The sequence below is a fragment of the Vigna unguiculata genome, chromosome 5 (genome assembly GCF_004118075.2).
Source record: "Vigna unguiculata cultivar IT97K-499-35 chromosome 5, ASM411807v1, whole genome shotgun sequence".
Classification (NCBI taxonomy): Eukaryota; Viridiplantae; Streptophyta; class Magnoliopsida; order Fabales; family Fabaceae; genus Vigna; species Vigna unguiculata.
This window is the reverse complement of record NC_040283.1, coordinates 47,328,617-47,344,597: the sequence shown is the minus strand read 5'-3', so window position 1 is coordinate 47,344,597 and position 15,981 is coordinate 47,328,617. Positions and strand designations below refer to the sequence as shown.

Genomic DNA, 15,981 nt, shown 5'->3' with positions numbered 1-15,981 from the left:
TTTTATGCAGCAAAAGACCTGTAGATGCTTTCAGCTAAAATGAGATAACAAAAAAATTACTATTTACAATAAAGATGACATGAGATTGATATTGATCAAGAGGTACAAGGCCACTGTATTATAGAATTGGATTTCATAAACTAATAATTTATTTATTTTTGCCAGAAGCATGTTTATAAATGAAAATCGTACATCTTCTATCAGCCAGTATGCACAGTATGTTGAAACGGTTTGAGGAGATTGACATCAATTACAAATAAGCAACTGAACAAAACATGGATCATGTATCGTTTACATTAAAGGGACATGAATCCATTCAAATATATTCTCTGCGATAATATGAAAATTCAAATACTGTTTATTTAACAATGTCACAAGTAATCTGCAGGACTCGTCCCCATCAAATCATATAGCACAAAGAAAAATATACTTTACCCAGAAAAAATAAGCGCAACCCATCATGATGAGCTCTGGCCGAGGTTCTGTGATATAGACCTTAATTCACTATACATTTTGGAACATTCAAGAGAAAAATCCGACATTGCCCTAAAGAGCTCTGGCATGCGATTTTTGAGACTTCCCAAAGTTTTTTGCCTCACTTGGAGGCATTGCCGTGCATAGGCTTCTTCCTCATCTTCTAATCTCTTCTTCACTTGTTCAACTGCAACCTGCCTCTCTGTAACAGCCTCATCAGGACCGTTATTGTCTTCTGTATCGGGATTGTACTCATCTGGTATTTTCCTTTGCATATACTTGTTATACCAATCTTCAAATTGCCTTGTTTTGCGGGATAGCTCCTTTCGCGTATCCTCACATTTCCTCTTCAAAGCAATTTCTTCTTCTTGCTGGTGGAAAATAGTCTCTATCACTGCAACAAAGTTTCCAATAGCTGTCCTAGCAAGCTCATCGGGAAGTTTTTCTAGTCGGTCGTTCCATGCATGGAGAAGACCTTGTATGGGCGCACTTCTAACCCTTGGAGGTGAAGAAACCTTTTCCTTTAAGCTGCTTTCAATAGGAATAAGATTTAATTTTAACCATGTGTTTAGGGCCTTTATGTATCCCTTTTGATGGTTGACAAGCATTTCAAATTGCGAATGCCACTGTTGCACAACAAGCAGTAGCTGGTATGTTCGGTCATGATGATGTTCGCTTGTTTGCTTAGTTGACTGGGAAATATCCAACGTTCTCAGCAATTTCACAGTATCTGATTGCTTCTCATGGTACTCTAGCATTAATTTCCACATTTCAGCCATCCTACAGTCCATAAAAAGACATCAATACTAGCAGAGAAGCTTATATGTGTTATGTTTTTATGCCTGAGGATGAGTTTGCACACTCAATGATCCAGGCTAACGTATTATTGGATTACGGAAACAAAAACTAAACTTCTCTGCAAGAAGCATGCAATAATCATTCATTAGGGTAGAACCATTACTGTAGACTCAGGAAGACGCATGCCAAAAATGAGAATTGTAAAAACAAAAAAGAGAAAATTTTCTTTTAAGGTTAAAAGACTAGCCATCTATAAGTGCAAATAATAAATTCTACATTACAACTCACCCATCAACAAGCTGAACAAGTCTTGGATACAATTGTTCATCACGTAAACGGTTAATCTCTGAGACTGTTGAATCCAAGGATTGCATATCTACAATGTATCTTGTGTGCAAATGACTGACAACTGCTTTTGCTTTCTCCAGTGCTTCAGAGTTGGTTCCTCTTTTCTTTAATTTATTAAGTGCGGCAACTTTTCTTTGGTACTCAAATTTCATAAGTTCACCAGCCTATAAAATAATATCGACAAATTAAGAATTAGAACATACGCATATTTAACCCAGAACCAAGCAAAGATAAAACATTAGAAAAAGGGTAAGCAGAAAGAAAGATATAGATATTTAACAAATACACGCACAAATATACATTGACATGGTTAGAGCTTATGACTATGAAAAAAATTGTTAAAATTCAAATAGGAAAATAATGCAAGTAAAACTCCCATCACATAATCTTTGCCTCTCAGTCAACTTACCTTAACTTCATCATAAAGTTTCTTCTCCCACGCTAACAACTTGTCCAAGATGGTGGCATGCGTCTCATGTTCATCTGAGTCAAAATCATCCTTCCCGTCATCCACATTAGGTATTCCCTTAAAGGATCGATTCCATGTAATAACACGCATGACCCGTGCAGAGTGATCAATGTGTCCTGCAAAAAGAATACACAAACAAAAAACATTTGCATAAATGCAATTCAATATGGAAAAATACAAAAGACGTATGCCATCATGACTTCATTACAAATTCTCTTCCCTGCCCCCCCTCTCATGACCATACTAGCCACTCCTACGGGTGGAATCTATCTAGTAATCCTCATTATCACACCATTTCCCCCTAATAGTCCTAAAGATTAGAAGTTAAAAGCTCGTTACTTCAAAACAAAATGTACCAGATATAGAAGCAAAGCGACGGAGAATCAGGAAACGAGTATCAAGAGAAATACCTTTGTTATCCGCAAAATTGGAGTGATAGTGCAAACGTGTGGCCTCAAGCATCTTTGAAACATCATGAGCAGCCTCAGAAGCCTTGAGAAAATTGTCATCGAGATCAGCAAATATCTGCTGCAGATTCACAGAATGTTTCACAATTCTCTTCCCCTCCACAGAACTCGGCGTCTGCTTCAACTTCACGCCCTTCCCCACCGGCGTCTCCATCATTTCATCGGGCACAGGGGCAGGCTCGGGCGTGGGTTCAGGCTCGGGCTCAGGCTCAGGAACCTCAACATTCCTCACAGGCGCGACCACCTCATCGTCAATTTCCTCCACCACCCTGTTGGGCTTTTCATCGAACACCTTCCTCTCAACTTCGTGGACCTTGCTGACGGCATCTTCTTCGGCAGCATTAAGGCTGGGCCCGGCAATGTTCTCAAAGGAAGGGAAAAAGTACTCCCAAGCACCACTCTGAGTGTCCTGAGCCATGGAGTGTTGATGATGAGTGACGTGATCACGAGGTTCAGGTTGTTTGGAAGGAGGAGGAGGCATAGGAGGAGGAGGCTCTTGTTCTTCTTCAGACACTCTTTTATTACTAGTCACTCTGTTGTTGCTTCTTCTCTTCCTCAAGGACCCTTCGTTCTCCAACTCTTTTTCTTCCTCGTCGTCCTCCTCGACGATTGTGCCAACGGGCTCGGGCCTGGGGCGGGGGTCGGGCTTGTTGATCTTCATCTCGGGCATGCTGATGGCCCGCTGGAGGGGCGGGGCGGGGGAGAAGTCCGGGAGAGGGGGCGGCGGGAGAGGAATCTCGAAGGGCTGAGGGTTTTGAAAGGTGGCGTTAGTGTCATTGGAGTGCAATTGAGGGTTCTGAACCTCGCCCGGGGCGAAGTCGCCGAGGGCGGCGCCGGTGTTCTTGAGGCAGGTGGCGTAGGAGGAGTGGGCGGCGGCGAAGGCGTTGCGGGAGGAGACGGCGTCCTTCATGAAGCGCTTGCGCTCCTTGCATCGCGCCACTGCTTCCTCGTTCTCGATCTTGGATTGGTTGCAACCCATCTTTGAATCCTTCGATTCCTACTCACTTACCTCTTCGGATCATATCTCCTTCAGCCAGATTTAGATTTAGAATTAGGATTCCAAAGCGGAATTGCCACTTTTTTTGTGTAGAGAGAGAAACTGAATTTTGCAGAGGAAAGAAAAGGAACAAAGATGCGTTGAAGTGAGAAAAGTGGTGACACAGATGAGCGAATGCGAATGTGTGCAGACAAAGTCGAATGAAAGAAGAAGGGGTTTTTCGAGGGCAAACTTGACATTTCGTCTTTTATTGATTACTACTCTTAACTATTGGGATTAGCGAATTTCTTTTTTTATTTTTATTTTGTTCTTTGAGAGCAGCAGCAGTGAGTGATTACTTACTGAAGAGTAAAAAGAGACTTCTGATAAAGTGTAATATTATGGAAAGAGTTTATTAAAAATGAAATTTAAATTTTTCTAGAAAATAGAAAAGTAGTGAGTGAATGTGAAGGAAAGAGAATTATGAAGTTTAATTTAAGTGTAGTTTTGGGGTTCTTAATGATGGGATATTGAAGTTAACTGCGTCCATGGTATAATTAAATAGGTATTACTATGGAGCCTACTGCCATTTCCTATTTCTCTCCTCAGTCACAATGCTTTCTCATGCAAAACACCGTAGTTAAAGAGATTAATAATAGAATTTTGAGCATGCTCACTAAATTTATCCCATTTTATCGAAATATCTAGTCATCTTTTATAGGCTTTTGTTTTATCTTAATTACAAATTTAGTTTATGTTATTGAATCAAGTTTTAAATTTATCGTTATTACTTGTACTTTGGCATGGACTTTCGAATAAGTAGTAAGATCTGTATGTTCTTGAGAATTGAATCATAGAGGAGATTCAATTGTAAATGGTTCTCCAGCATTCAAGTTAGTAGAAAATTTTAAATCTTTATAGATAATAGAGAGAGTGAGAGAATTGTGTGTATTTTTTTATCAAATACATATATATTTATAAAGTTTTTAGGTTCTATAACGTAAAATTGATAATACCAAGATAATACCAAATAATATCAATAAAATATTAACATACTATGTATATAATAATTAGAATAATAATAATAATATGATATTATCTAATATATTAATTATTTTGTAATATCCGAACGTAATTATATACACTATTAATGTTAAAATATAAATTTTCACACCAACGGATATATTTCATAATATGTTCCAACTGTTTTAGTTCTGGATATATTGTTTTTGCATTTTAATCTAATAAAAAAATATTTACAAGTTTTGATCTGACAGAGAAAAGAATTCCCACCACAAATTAAGAAGAAAAAAACTAACTAAACCAAGCTGGGTGGATACGAAATGCTAATTAGTAATTACATTATTTCAATTCAAATTTTAGTTAATTTGAGGAAGATCATTAAAAATAGTAAAATTATTTCTGTTGAAATTTAACGTAATTTACTTATTTATTAATTATGAACGTTAACTAGATAAGACAAACATTTATTACAATTCACAAGTAAATAATCTAATCACATTTTAAAACTAACTAAACCAGGCTGGGTGGATACGCAATGGTAATTACAATAATTCAATTCAAATTTGAACTGAGGAAGATCATTAAAAAATAGTAAAATTATTTCTGTTGAAATTCAACGCAATTTACTTATTTATTAAATATGAACGTTAAGTACGTAAGATAAACATTTATTACAATTCACATATAAATAATCTATTCACATTTTAAAACTTTAAACCTTTTTTTACAACCTTTCAAAGATTCAAATTTAATATTACTGGTTAAACTACAGCTTGACATGAGTTGTGTTTGGTGGTAGTAACGAAGACAACTAGATAAGCACTGACTCAGCAATTGTGCTCATTAACTATTTAAATTATACCTTTTTTTTTGTTTTATTTTCATCTTTTATTTTAACAAAAATAAAGCTGTATTCCATTATTAATTTGTAACCCACACCCATCAAATTTTCACCCATTTTTCCCGATATTAACTTGATTTATATCAATTGTTTCCGTTAGAGTGTTACACTGCAAGTTCAAGATGCTAAAATAGATGTTTGAACTATGTTTATTATTCTCTGTATCAGTAATTAGATGTAAAACTGTTGCAAAATATATAGAATAAGTAAAATAGTAGGAAACTCATCTGCATTCGATCCGTTGTTTTCAAATATCAGCGTAGAAACCTCTTCACCCCAACAATAATTCTAACAATGGCATATATGTTTTGTTCAACAGGAATAAAAATTTGTGAGAAAACAGCAAACAGACACTGAATAAAGTGGAGGGAATGTACCTGACTTTGAGAAGAGGGATCGCAGTTGATTTATTTAATAAATTATTTATAATATCATAAAAAAAATAAATCACAAATATTAAGCATGTAAATTCTCATAGTTTGAAATGTTCTACATGTGCTACTACTAACTATGTGCATTACTATTGAATAAATAAACATTTGGATAACTTTGTCCCCTTAAGTGACACCTAATTTGACCTGGATTAGTTGAGATCCAATGTAACTTCCAAATACCGAGGGACTCAAACCAGACCTACACTATGAATTTAATGACACAAAATTAGGCACAATAAACAATAATAGTGATAATGAAATTCTTTTTCAAATAAGGAAAATACTAGGAAGTACAGCAAAGTGAAAATTACAAGTCAACAACAAAAATTTATCTCACTGCACATGATGTCTTTGAACTCATTGAAAAACCAAACTCCTTGAAATATTATTTCACCAAGAATTCTCTTTCTCGTCTAATTTTCTTGAATGTTCTTAATCTCCCTCTTTTCCTTTTCAGAGTTAAAAGCCACGTAAATTACCAGTTAAAAAATTAAATGTATTTAAATGTTATAAATGTTCGCATGCCGTGATTTCTTATGCATTCCAATATGATTTTCAATAAATAAAAACCAAACTTTCTTTAATATTTTTATTTTTGCCAAAGGCCTCTGCCTTCAAAATTTACCCAGGAGCAACTGAGGCTTCATGTTTTGATTTTAAGTACTTGATCTCCCAAATCTCAACATCACGTCCTCTATCATATTCTCCAATATACTGTGGAATTTGAGAGATGTCTATCCGCTTCCCAACAAAATTAGACGTGCTTACAGACTCAAGACTTTCAATTTCTGCAATAAATTATATACATCAAGCATTATGTGAAGTTTTTTTGACGCGATAATTGGGTGAAATTAATGCAAACTAAAAATGTGTCTATGTGCTTACCATCCTCATCCCTAAGATAGCTTCGAAAATGTGAATATCCATTTGCAACAACATCAAGGTCTGAAAGAGAGAAGTTGTAGCGCTTTTCCAGCGCCATGTATAACACCTACAAATAAATGAGGTCAAATAACTAATACTGAATAAATGACAGCATAGAAGGGGAACTCAAAACAGATCATGATTGCAACATTCCCCACCCATACTCCACACTTATCGGAGTAACTATTACCCCCGCTACTTCCCCTCATTCTTTCTTTTATCCGTTAACATTATACCTTCGTTGAACCCCTTGACATTAATCTCGCTAAGGTACTGAAAAATGCATCAGTCAGCTCATCACTATAAATAACATCCGCAGCCACCAGCAAAGAAGCATTCTCTACTTCTTCAATTTCTTTAGAAGTCCAAGAATACCTGGGTGATGCATAAAGTGATTATGATGCACATCGGATATAACTTAAATAAAAACTATAAAGCACTAGTTATCTATGAAGCACGGACACATTGATACTTACAAATTTTTATAATGTAGGACATGGCAACTCTGGATATATATATATATATATATATATATATATATATATATATATATATATATATATATATATATATATATATATATATTGAACATCACTATGAATTATTTACAGTAGCAATCAAGCTTTATAAAAATATGAACACATTGTTACAAAGACATCTCTAACTCATGTTCATCTAAAGATAAATTTAAATAAAGGGAAAACTCAAAACTCACGGTAAAGAGAAAATATAAATGTGAAATAAACTTTTTGTTTGTTTAATGGAGAAATAGAAACTTACACAATAAGTTTCTCACTTTTCAACTTCAAAAAAGTCAGTGTCTGTTCTCATTAATATGTGTTGGAACAGTAAAAAGTGCTTTTAAATTTCACGCTTCAATGGAGTGTCTCGTACATGTAGGGTATTCTATCAGTGTTGGTGCTTCATAGGTAGCTATTGGTCGTGCCACAAACAATGGCTTTCAGTAGTTAGAGACTCAAACTCAAACCCCGAAAGAAAAACAAAGAAGCAGTTATTTATTGGAGACTATCCTTCAAAATAATTAACTATACTTTTTAGCGCCAGGAGCCTCTTCTATTTTTGCTTTTGGAGGCCAGTGATTAAACCAATCAAGTTCGCGTACATGAATTTTGGCTTGATAATTCAATAATCCAAAATTAAGCTGAACATTTTTTGCACAGTTGTCAAGTATTTCAGTCCCATAGTCTGACATAATAATAAGCATCAGTTATCAATTAAAATCGTCAACCTTAAATGAAACAGAAATTTAAAAGAACTAAACAACCTCGGATGATAGTTTACTACTATTAATGATGGAAACTGGTCCATGTAATTCTCTATATGTAATATTTATGCAATATAATCACCACTTATAAACAAGAATATAAATTCACCATGATAATTCGTAGGAGCTGAATACTCAAATAAAAGAAGGTACATACCAGTTAGGAACACTGTATTCGCAACACGTGCAAGTAATAAACCCACCAAGCCTGATTGAAAACTTGAAATCAAAAACATATATTTATAATAACATGATGTTATTTCAAATTTTAAGATTTGATTATTCCTCTTCATAGATCATCAAAGTAGTCATTAAGAATGTCTCAAAGGGTTTTATAGAATAATCAGCAATTGGGTAACAAAAGCACACTCATTGTTTTACTTCTTGTAACGATAACAGCAACTGTTTCCATGTAGTCTACTTTAGATTTACTTCTCTAACTTACGGGAGCTTTTCAATTGTAACATCCTGCTGTTATTAAGACTTTTCATGGCAAGAATAACAAGCTCTGTTAGGTTTAATATAGGTGTGTATGAAGAAGTTAGATGAGATAAATTCTAAAAAACTAAGGATGAATAAGTCGATTATTTCTCATGCAAGTTTGAGTCATTCTAAATTCTTGTTTCGTTTTATCTTCTTCTCAGATTACTCTTCGTGAGAAGTTCATTCAAACTAGCTTAAATCTCCCAGCAAACGTGTTTCTGTGCTGCAGAATTATTATTATGCTAGCCCCACCATATAACCCCTTGCCTCCTATTCGTGGGGTTAACATGCAACTCATCCAATAACAGAGAAAAGTGCTAAAAGAAGAGTCTTAAAGAGTATGTTGTTATCATTTCTCACCTCATAACTTAGCTATAGCTAATTATTATAAGTCAGAAATGAAGACATAGGAATCCAACAGTACATTTCACTGAGCTTTTCTGACTATAAGTCCCAGTCAAAATTTGGGGATTTTACAATTTTGTTAAGAAAAAAAGGAATTGATAGGAAAAGGTAAGGAGAAATAGCAAACCAGTTCCAGCGCCTAGTTCCAATGCAATAATTCCGTGAAGTTCAGAGGAGCATGATGCTTTATGCAATATAAAATCTGATAATACTAGTTCAGCTTTCCAAACCTGAAGGGAATTTGGGGCAAAATAATAAACATTAACAATAACAAAACCAAAGAAATGCAGGAACAGAATTGAAAACGAAAAAGATTAGAAGTGCTGAAAATGAATCAGAATTACCTGCAGGCCAACATTTGGAATTGTCGATGTGATGTTGTGCTGGATTCTGACACCAAAGCTATTACATGAAAATGGCGTATTTGCTTTAACAAAAAAAAAAAATAGTTAGATAAATGTCGATGATAATAAACATAGAAAAAGTGAAGGCTGAGATGAAATTGAGAGGAAAGAAATAAAGAAGTTACTGGAGCGTCGTCGAGGGAGAAGAAGGTCTCCATCTTGATCGAACTGAAGCTTGTTAGAGTGTAAAGGATTACGTTGCGAAGGATGAAGTTGTGTGGTGCGAGAAACATCTAATGGAGCAATTAGAGAAGTGTAAGAATGACAGAAGAGTGATGGAGAAGAAGAAGAAAAAGATGATGAATTAGGTTACCGGAAAATGAAACGGTGAAGAGGGAAATATAGGGTCCGGTGAAATCGGGTGGACAACCCAGGTGGACCTCGCTCATCACTTCTTCACCACCACCCTTCTCTTCCACTTCCGATTCCATTACCCTACCTCCTGTTTCTAACGCTTCTCGCTGCAAAAAGAAAATAATCACAGAAAGGTGGTATTCCATGGAAACATAATTAATTACTGCCTTAATTAACTCTTAATTACCTTACAACTTTTTATATTTTCAATTTATTAAAAAAAAATTGTTTTATTGATTACTCGATCAACGGCGTCGTTTGATATATATATATATATATATATATATATATATATATATAAGTAAAACTAATTACTTTCACATGAATTGATAATAGTAATTAAGTTAATTTCATGATTTTGTCTTCACATAATAATTTTTTTTTTTCTAAAATGGCTTAATTTATATTCTCTAGAAAAATGTTTATATTTAAAGATAAAAAGAAATTAAAATAATAATACAAAACAACGTTGAGATTATCGAATTTAGTTATTTTAAAGCTCAAATATCCTTTTATATTTAAGTCTAGCGGAAATATTATTTTTATATTATTATAGAACAACTATATCTAACTAACAACGCTTACTTTTTAACTTGTTGTGTATGCAATAATTGGGCTTTTAATTTCAAATTAACAATCGATGATTAAATGAAAATGGTAATTCTAAGAAATAATTAAATATAGTTGATAAAATGTTTAATATGTTTTTAAAATAAACTAACTAGATGTAATAGAGGATCATTTAATAATAATATTAAAATAAAATTTCTAATACTTCCACAAAAATTTAAATGATGATTAACGACAATTAATTTGCAAAATAAAAAAGCAATAATAAATATATCAGTTTGTATTATTCATTTTAACTTTAATTATGTTGAGTTTCTTTTCAAGAATCCCAAAAGTTCGCTTATCAAATATGATTAGAAATATCGTTCGTTACTAATATTTTTAGCTTACAATGAATACACACATTTATTGTTAATTGTATAATAAAAGCTACTTTTAAGGATTATAAAGACTACTCAACAACGAGAATATACGTTTAGGTTACATTCATCTTTATCTGCAGCACTTTAATAAAAAAAAAAAAATTGCCTTATTTAATGCTTTACACTATTTATATTATTATTTATTTTAAAGTTTTAATGAAATATTTAAATGTCAAACAGAGACTATAAGAGTTGTATAAACTATATAAAAGTTCAAAATCAACTAAGAAACTTAAAATTACAATTACCATTTTGTTAACCTATCATGACTCTTACCTAAAATATACATGATAGGTTAACAAAATGGTAATTATAAGCACGTTTAATAAATCGTTTTATATCTATTTAAGACTTGACAATTACCTCATGCAATAAATAAACTTCTGAGAAAAGATAACAAAATAAGCTTTTTATCTTCACTATCTTATAGACAAGCTTTGCAGAAACTAGAAACATGATTGAATAAGTGAGTGGCCCAACAACTGCAGTTTCTATTTTGATTTCAATCTTGAAAAGATCCCTAAACGAATAGAAGGAACTATTTCCCATGTCTGTATATGGCTACTAAATATTGGATTAGCCTAAGATTGATGAAACAACAAAAAGAAGGAAATAAAATAAAAAAATGTGATACTTGTTAAGCGGGTTGGGTTGTGTTCCTGAGAGCGGCAAGACGAGCTGACAAGTCATCATATTCAGGCAGACTAGGATGCACATGCCCCGCTGTCCCTAACATTTGTGGTACCAAGGAAGTAGCTCTTCCATGTACTTTTAATGTTTCCATCGAATCTGTGTCTTCAGAAGGAAGAGATATTCCTCTCACAAGGGGTACACTTGATTTTTGTTTCATATGTACCACCTTGTCATATTCTACTCGTTGCATAGGATAAGCTTTTGGATATGCTGCTTGTGCTATGACTGATTCATAAGGAGATTCTTTCTTACTGTAATGCATCAAGAGCCCGTCCATTATCTTTTCTTCATAATCCCTCGAATCTCCTTTAACTTTCTCTGATTCCTTTCCACTTGAGTCGACAACTTTGTCAGTGCCCCCAGTTTTAGAATCTGAAACAGTGTTTTCGTAAAGTGGTGGTTTGAGAGGTCTCCGCCTCACTGATCTTGGTATTTGCTTTTCCGGAACAACTGTTGGTTTATTCAACTTTTCTTTGACGTAAGGAGGTGGGACGAGTTTGTAGGAAAATGAAGATGGCTGCTTAATTTCTGTTTCATTATCTGATACGCTTCCTAATGAACTTGAACAAGCCTTTCGCCCATCCAAGGATGAATTGTCAGAGGTTGTTTCACTGTCCGTGCTGCTTTGCACCCTCCAATACGCATCGCTGATATCCTTCCTTCCTCGAGATAGGGTGTCTTTTTCATTTCCTTTTGGTGTATGCCAGTTTCTTTCATGTCCCTGTTTGTCACCGGTACCCTTGGGGACAGCAACATCATTGTTCATGTGATCATCATGATCATTTAGAGGATCGTATTTAGTCTTATCCTGCAACAAGCAAAATGTTTCTGAATAAGTCATCACTAATCAGCAGTATAAGAAATTGTGTTGTGGACACAACTTTAAAAGCTGAGCTTAGCTGGATACAACTCAGCTTGGTATATGATTTTCAGTTAGTTCCTTAAATCATAATTCGAAAAGTAACTACTATATAATTTTCTATCTTGCTGACTAAAAAAACTATTCATATTTTTGCTGAGACAGATGCTAAGATACAAACTAATCAATGATGAGAAAAACTTACTTCAAGTAACAGAGGCGGTGAGTGAAGCCTCTGCTCCAAACCCTTGCTATCCCATTCTATGGAGAACTCTTGCGCTAAATCATGCAACAGCTGGATCTTCATTTCTTTCGAAGGAGGAGCTTGCCTCAATTTGTCAACAAACTAAAGATAAGCAATTATTCAAGTAAGTGGTGGAAATAAAGATGTCACCATGAAAACAGTTTACGGACTATTAGAGTGGTCCCATGGGTTACCTCTTTACTTATGTAAGGTTCAAGAGCATTCCCAAATTTTGGGGTGAACAACGTTCTGAGCTCGCGTAGTTCCGGCAGATCAGAGAACCTTGCTGCTGCATATATCAATGACTGTATAGCTTCTTTGCATTCATCAGGACAATCCCTATAGAAGAAGATTAAAATATTGTCATGAATAATTTGGATCAATGCCCTGAAGAGAATAAAATATGGACATCCCGGTTACTTCAAAAGGAAAGCAAGAGTGAACGAAGACCAAAAAGAAAATAATCTTTTATTGCATACATAGAAAATAATACCTCTGCTTACAAAGCTCTCGAACATGACTCGATACGCAATTAGCAAACTTTCCAACGAGTTCATAGCAAAACGACATATTTTGCTCGACGAGAAACCCTTCAGCCTGTTTTGAGGGTATAAAGTGTTTAACAACCAAGCTGATTAATAAGTATAACGTATATATATACTCAGTTGTTACACAAGGTGTACACAACATATCACAATATACAGCAACATGCATAAAATTGAAACAAATTAATGCAAGCTGTAGCTCATCAGAAACCTGTGAGATAATATTATGTAACAAATAAACTGAGACAAAAAAAAAAAGCCTAAATACATAAAAAAAAGTGTAAACAGATCCAATTCAAATTTTCCTTGACCCAATCACAAAACTCGTTGAAGAAAATACCCTCAACCTGGATTAAGTACTTATTGCGCCCTTGTGATTATACAGGGGAAATTAGAACAGGAGCCGAATCCATCTCTTTTCATACACACAGGTTATTCATTGTCTTAACGTCAATAGAAAAGGATTCAAACAATGGAGTTTAAATGAGAGTGAGCACTGTAATGAAGAGTGAAGGGAAAATTACCCTTCCATATGCATTGTAATCAAGGGCATTCCTAAGAAGGTCGACGATGTCTTTCTTGAGAAATTTCTCCACCGCTTTCCTTTTCTTCCCTATCGTCTCTAACCTCGTATTTATTAACTTCAACCGTGATTTGCTGTTTCCAAATTAAATTCCATCTTTATTATTTTAAAAAAAAATTCAAAACGAGCAAAAGACAAAAAAATGAAATGAGAGAAACAGACAAGAATCATTACCACTTTGAATAGAATTTCGGTTTGAACAATGCATCCAACATATTCACTCCTGATTATCCAGATATACCGAGCTGAGAAAAGTGAAAAACAGGTTCGAAAACGGTTCAGATGAAGACGAATGGTCTGAAATGAAAAACACGAAAAAACAGGATTAGAGAAAGAAGCAGAAACGGTAATGCAGAGATTCTTGTGAGGAATGTAAAAAAACAAACAAACAAACAAACAAAAAACAGAAAAGCAAGAGAAAAGAAGAAGACCTAATAGTTTCTTGATGAGCAAGAAAGAGTGTCTGGGAAGAGCGAGAAAAAAGGATGCAATGAAAACGTTTGTGAAAATGTCTGTTTAGTGAGAAAAAAAAAAGTTCGTGAAATGGGTAACGAGAAACACAGGAAATGGTGCGTTTGAGAAAGAGAGATAGAGAGAGAGAAAAGCCTACGAATTTGCAGGGAGAAGCGGCAGAGGAAAAGAGAGAAAAGAAATGCTGTGTTGGAGTTGGAGAGCACGTTTATGCCACCTATCACACTCTTATTTCCACTCACCAAAAAGATAAAGATAAAAGATTAAGAAGTTATCATATTTAAATACAAAAAAAAAAAAAAAAACTTTACAATATAGGAAATAAGCGGTGAATTTTTAAATGATATTAGAAATTTCTTATCTTTAAATATTTAATAATCAACAACTTAATTTTTATTTTTTGGTAATATAAGTTCCGAGATTTACTACTCATACCGATAGAAATTTATTGTACGATAAAAGATAAATCGAATATATATATATATATATAATAAATTATGCTGTGCCTTTTTATTATTGGATTATACTTATTAAGAATTTATTGTTAATTTGCACTGTCTGATATTGTAAACGTACATGTGATGTGATGACGAATTTTGCAAAGCTGGCCAGAGTTTATTCGTCTTTTTTTTTTTTAAATGACAAAAACAATAAAATTGTGAAATTTGACAATTGGCGATTGTGTGAAAGAAAAAAGGTTTAAAAGTATAATTGTACGGATTAAAAGTTTACTTGCTGGCAAACGAAAAAGTTAGCAACTAACTTTAAATAAATAAGGATCGAGTTATTTAATATCCTGATCGCATTATAATATTCGCTTTATTATTTTATTGTGAAAGACTTGATCGTATATTAAATTATTTAGATATCGTGAGTAAGAAGAAAATGGTAGTAAGCCTACAAACTATTGTGGTAGTATAATCTTTCTAGATTTTAATTGTGTTAATTAATTTTTCAATTTAGAAAAATATATACGGTTTTAATGAAGTTGGTGGAATATTACAATGACATATTGTACCATTTTTATATTTAAAAATCCAATTTTGATAAAGAAATTCGAAAACCAAAATATCAAACTCAAATAGTAGGGTTAAATATATTTTTTATCCTCGAGTTTTAGTAAATTTTAAAATTAGTCTCTTTTTAAAATTTTATACCAATTTAGTCATTCATTTTTATAAATACGTGAATTTAATCTTTTTTACTAAATTTTGTTAGATTTATTTGATATTTTAAACGTATTTTATGATAATAATTGAGTCAGCATTGAAGTAAAAATGTGTAAACAATTAAAATATTATCATAAAACGTGCTTGAAATATCATATAAATTTAACAAAATTCAGTTAAAATAATTAAATTTACATATTTTTAAAAATAAATGACTAAATTAGTTAAAAAAATTTAAAAATAGACTAATTTTAAATTTCACTAAAATTTGAATGATAAAAACATATTTAACTCTTATTTTATCATATATGCAAGTTTGTTATCGAGCCAGCTGACATGTTATCTTTGCTTACCTTTGCCCAAATGGTTTATGATAAGCATAGAATTGACCTTGTTGATTTGATTAGAAATAATTAAAGAATTAAAATAGTGTGTTTCCAGAGTACGAGGTATCGTATATTGTTACATTCATTGAATCAAAAACTGATTCAGTTTTTTTGGTTGTTGATGAAGCAGGAAAAACAGCGAAAAAGAAAGGATAAAGTAATTTGCAAGTAAAGTTGCGTGGTGACTGTTCGTGCAGATCATGTCCCTGGAATCTTCTTTATTCCTTGCCAAATCATGCTTCATTCTTTGTTTTCTTTTTACGCCACTGTCATTTCTAATGCGTCAACCGTAAC

At 33.4% G+C, this 15,981-nt stretch overlaps 3 protein-coding genes across 6 annotated transcripts; all 3 read right to left on the bottom strand.

Annotated features, from left to right (window-relative positions):
- Positions 1-221: 221 nt before the first annotated feature.
- On the bottom strand, positions 222-3,752 carry LOC114183704 (nitrate regulatory gene2 protein-like). The gene is made up of 4 exons (XM_028070817.1): positions 2,500-3,752; positions 2,030-2,205; positions 1,561-1,784; positions 222-1,254 (listed from the first exon to the last, which is right to left on the bottom strand). The coding sequence occupies exons 1-4, from the start codon at positions 3,533-3,535 to the stop codon at positions 459-461; spliced, it is 2,232 nt and encodes a 743-aa protein (XP_027926618.1). The 5' UTR covers positions 3,536-3,752; the 3' UTR covers positions 222-458.
- A 2,161-nt stretch (positions 3,753-5,913) lies between these two features.
- On the bottom strand, positions 5,914-9,901 carry LOC114185734 (methyltransferase-like protein 22). 2 transcript variants are annotated; one of them, XM_028073618.1, is made up of 10 exons: positions 9,705-9,901; positions 9,517-9,624; positions 9,332-9,414; positions 9,115-9,217; positions 8,257-8,307; positions 7,867-8,020; positions 7,051-7,189; positions 6,776-6,881; positions 6,516-6,678; positions 5,914-6,089 (listed from the first exon to the last, which is right to left on the bottom strand). In XM_028073618.1, exons 1-10 carry the CDS (start codon positions 9,889-9,891, stop codon positions 6,014-6,016), a joined length of 1,170 nt encoding a protein of 389 aa, XP_027929419.1. In that variant the 5' UTR covers positions 9,892-9,901; the 3' UTR covers positions 5,914-6,013. The 2 variants fall into 2 exon arrangements, with proteins under 2 accessions (XP_027929419.1, XP_027929420.1); XM_028073619.1 differs by having other exon boundaries at positions 5,969-6,094.
- Positions 9,902-11,208: 1,307 nt separating this feature from the next.
- LOC114185821 lies at positions 11,209-14,327 on the bottom strand. Of its 3 annotated transcripts, XM_028073751.1 has the most exons (8): positions 14,272-14,327; positions 14,093-14,173; positions 13,836-13,958; positions 13,603-13,735; positions 13,027-13,130; positions 12,728-12,872; positions 12,495-12,635; positions 11,209-12,238 (listed from the first exon to the last, which is right to left on the bottom strand). In XM_028073751.1, exons 3-8 carry the CDS (start codon positions 13,874-13,876, stop codon positions 11,375-11,377), a joined length of 1,428 nt encoding a protein of 475 aa, XP_027929552.1. In that variant the 5' UTR covers positions 13,877-13,958; positions 14,093-14,173; positions 14,272-14,327; the 3' UTR covers positions 11,209-11,374. The 3 variants fall into 3 exon arrangements, with proteins under 3 accessions (XP_027929552.1, XP_027929554.1, XP_027929551.1); XM_028073753.1 differs by lacking the exon at positions 14,093-14,173 and having other exon boundaries at positions 14,272-14,324; XM_028073750.1 differs by lacking the exon at positions 14,272-14,327 and having other exon boundaries at positions 14,093-14,261.
- Positions 14,328-15,981: the final 1,654 nt, after the last annotated feature.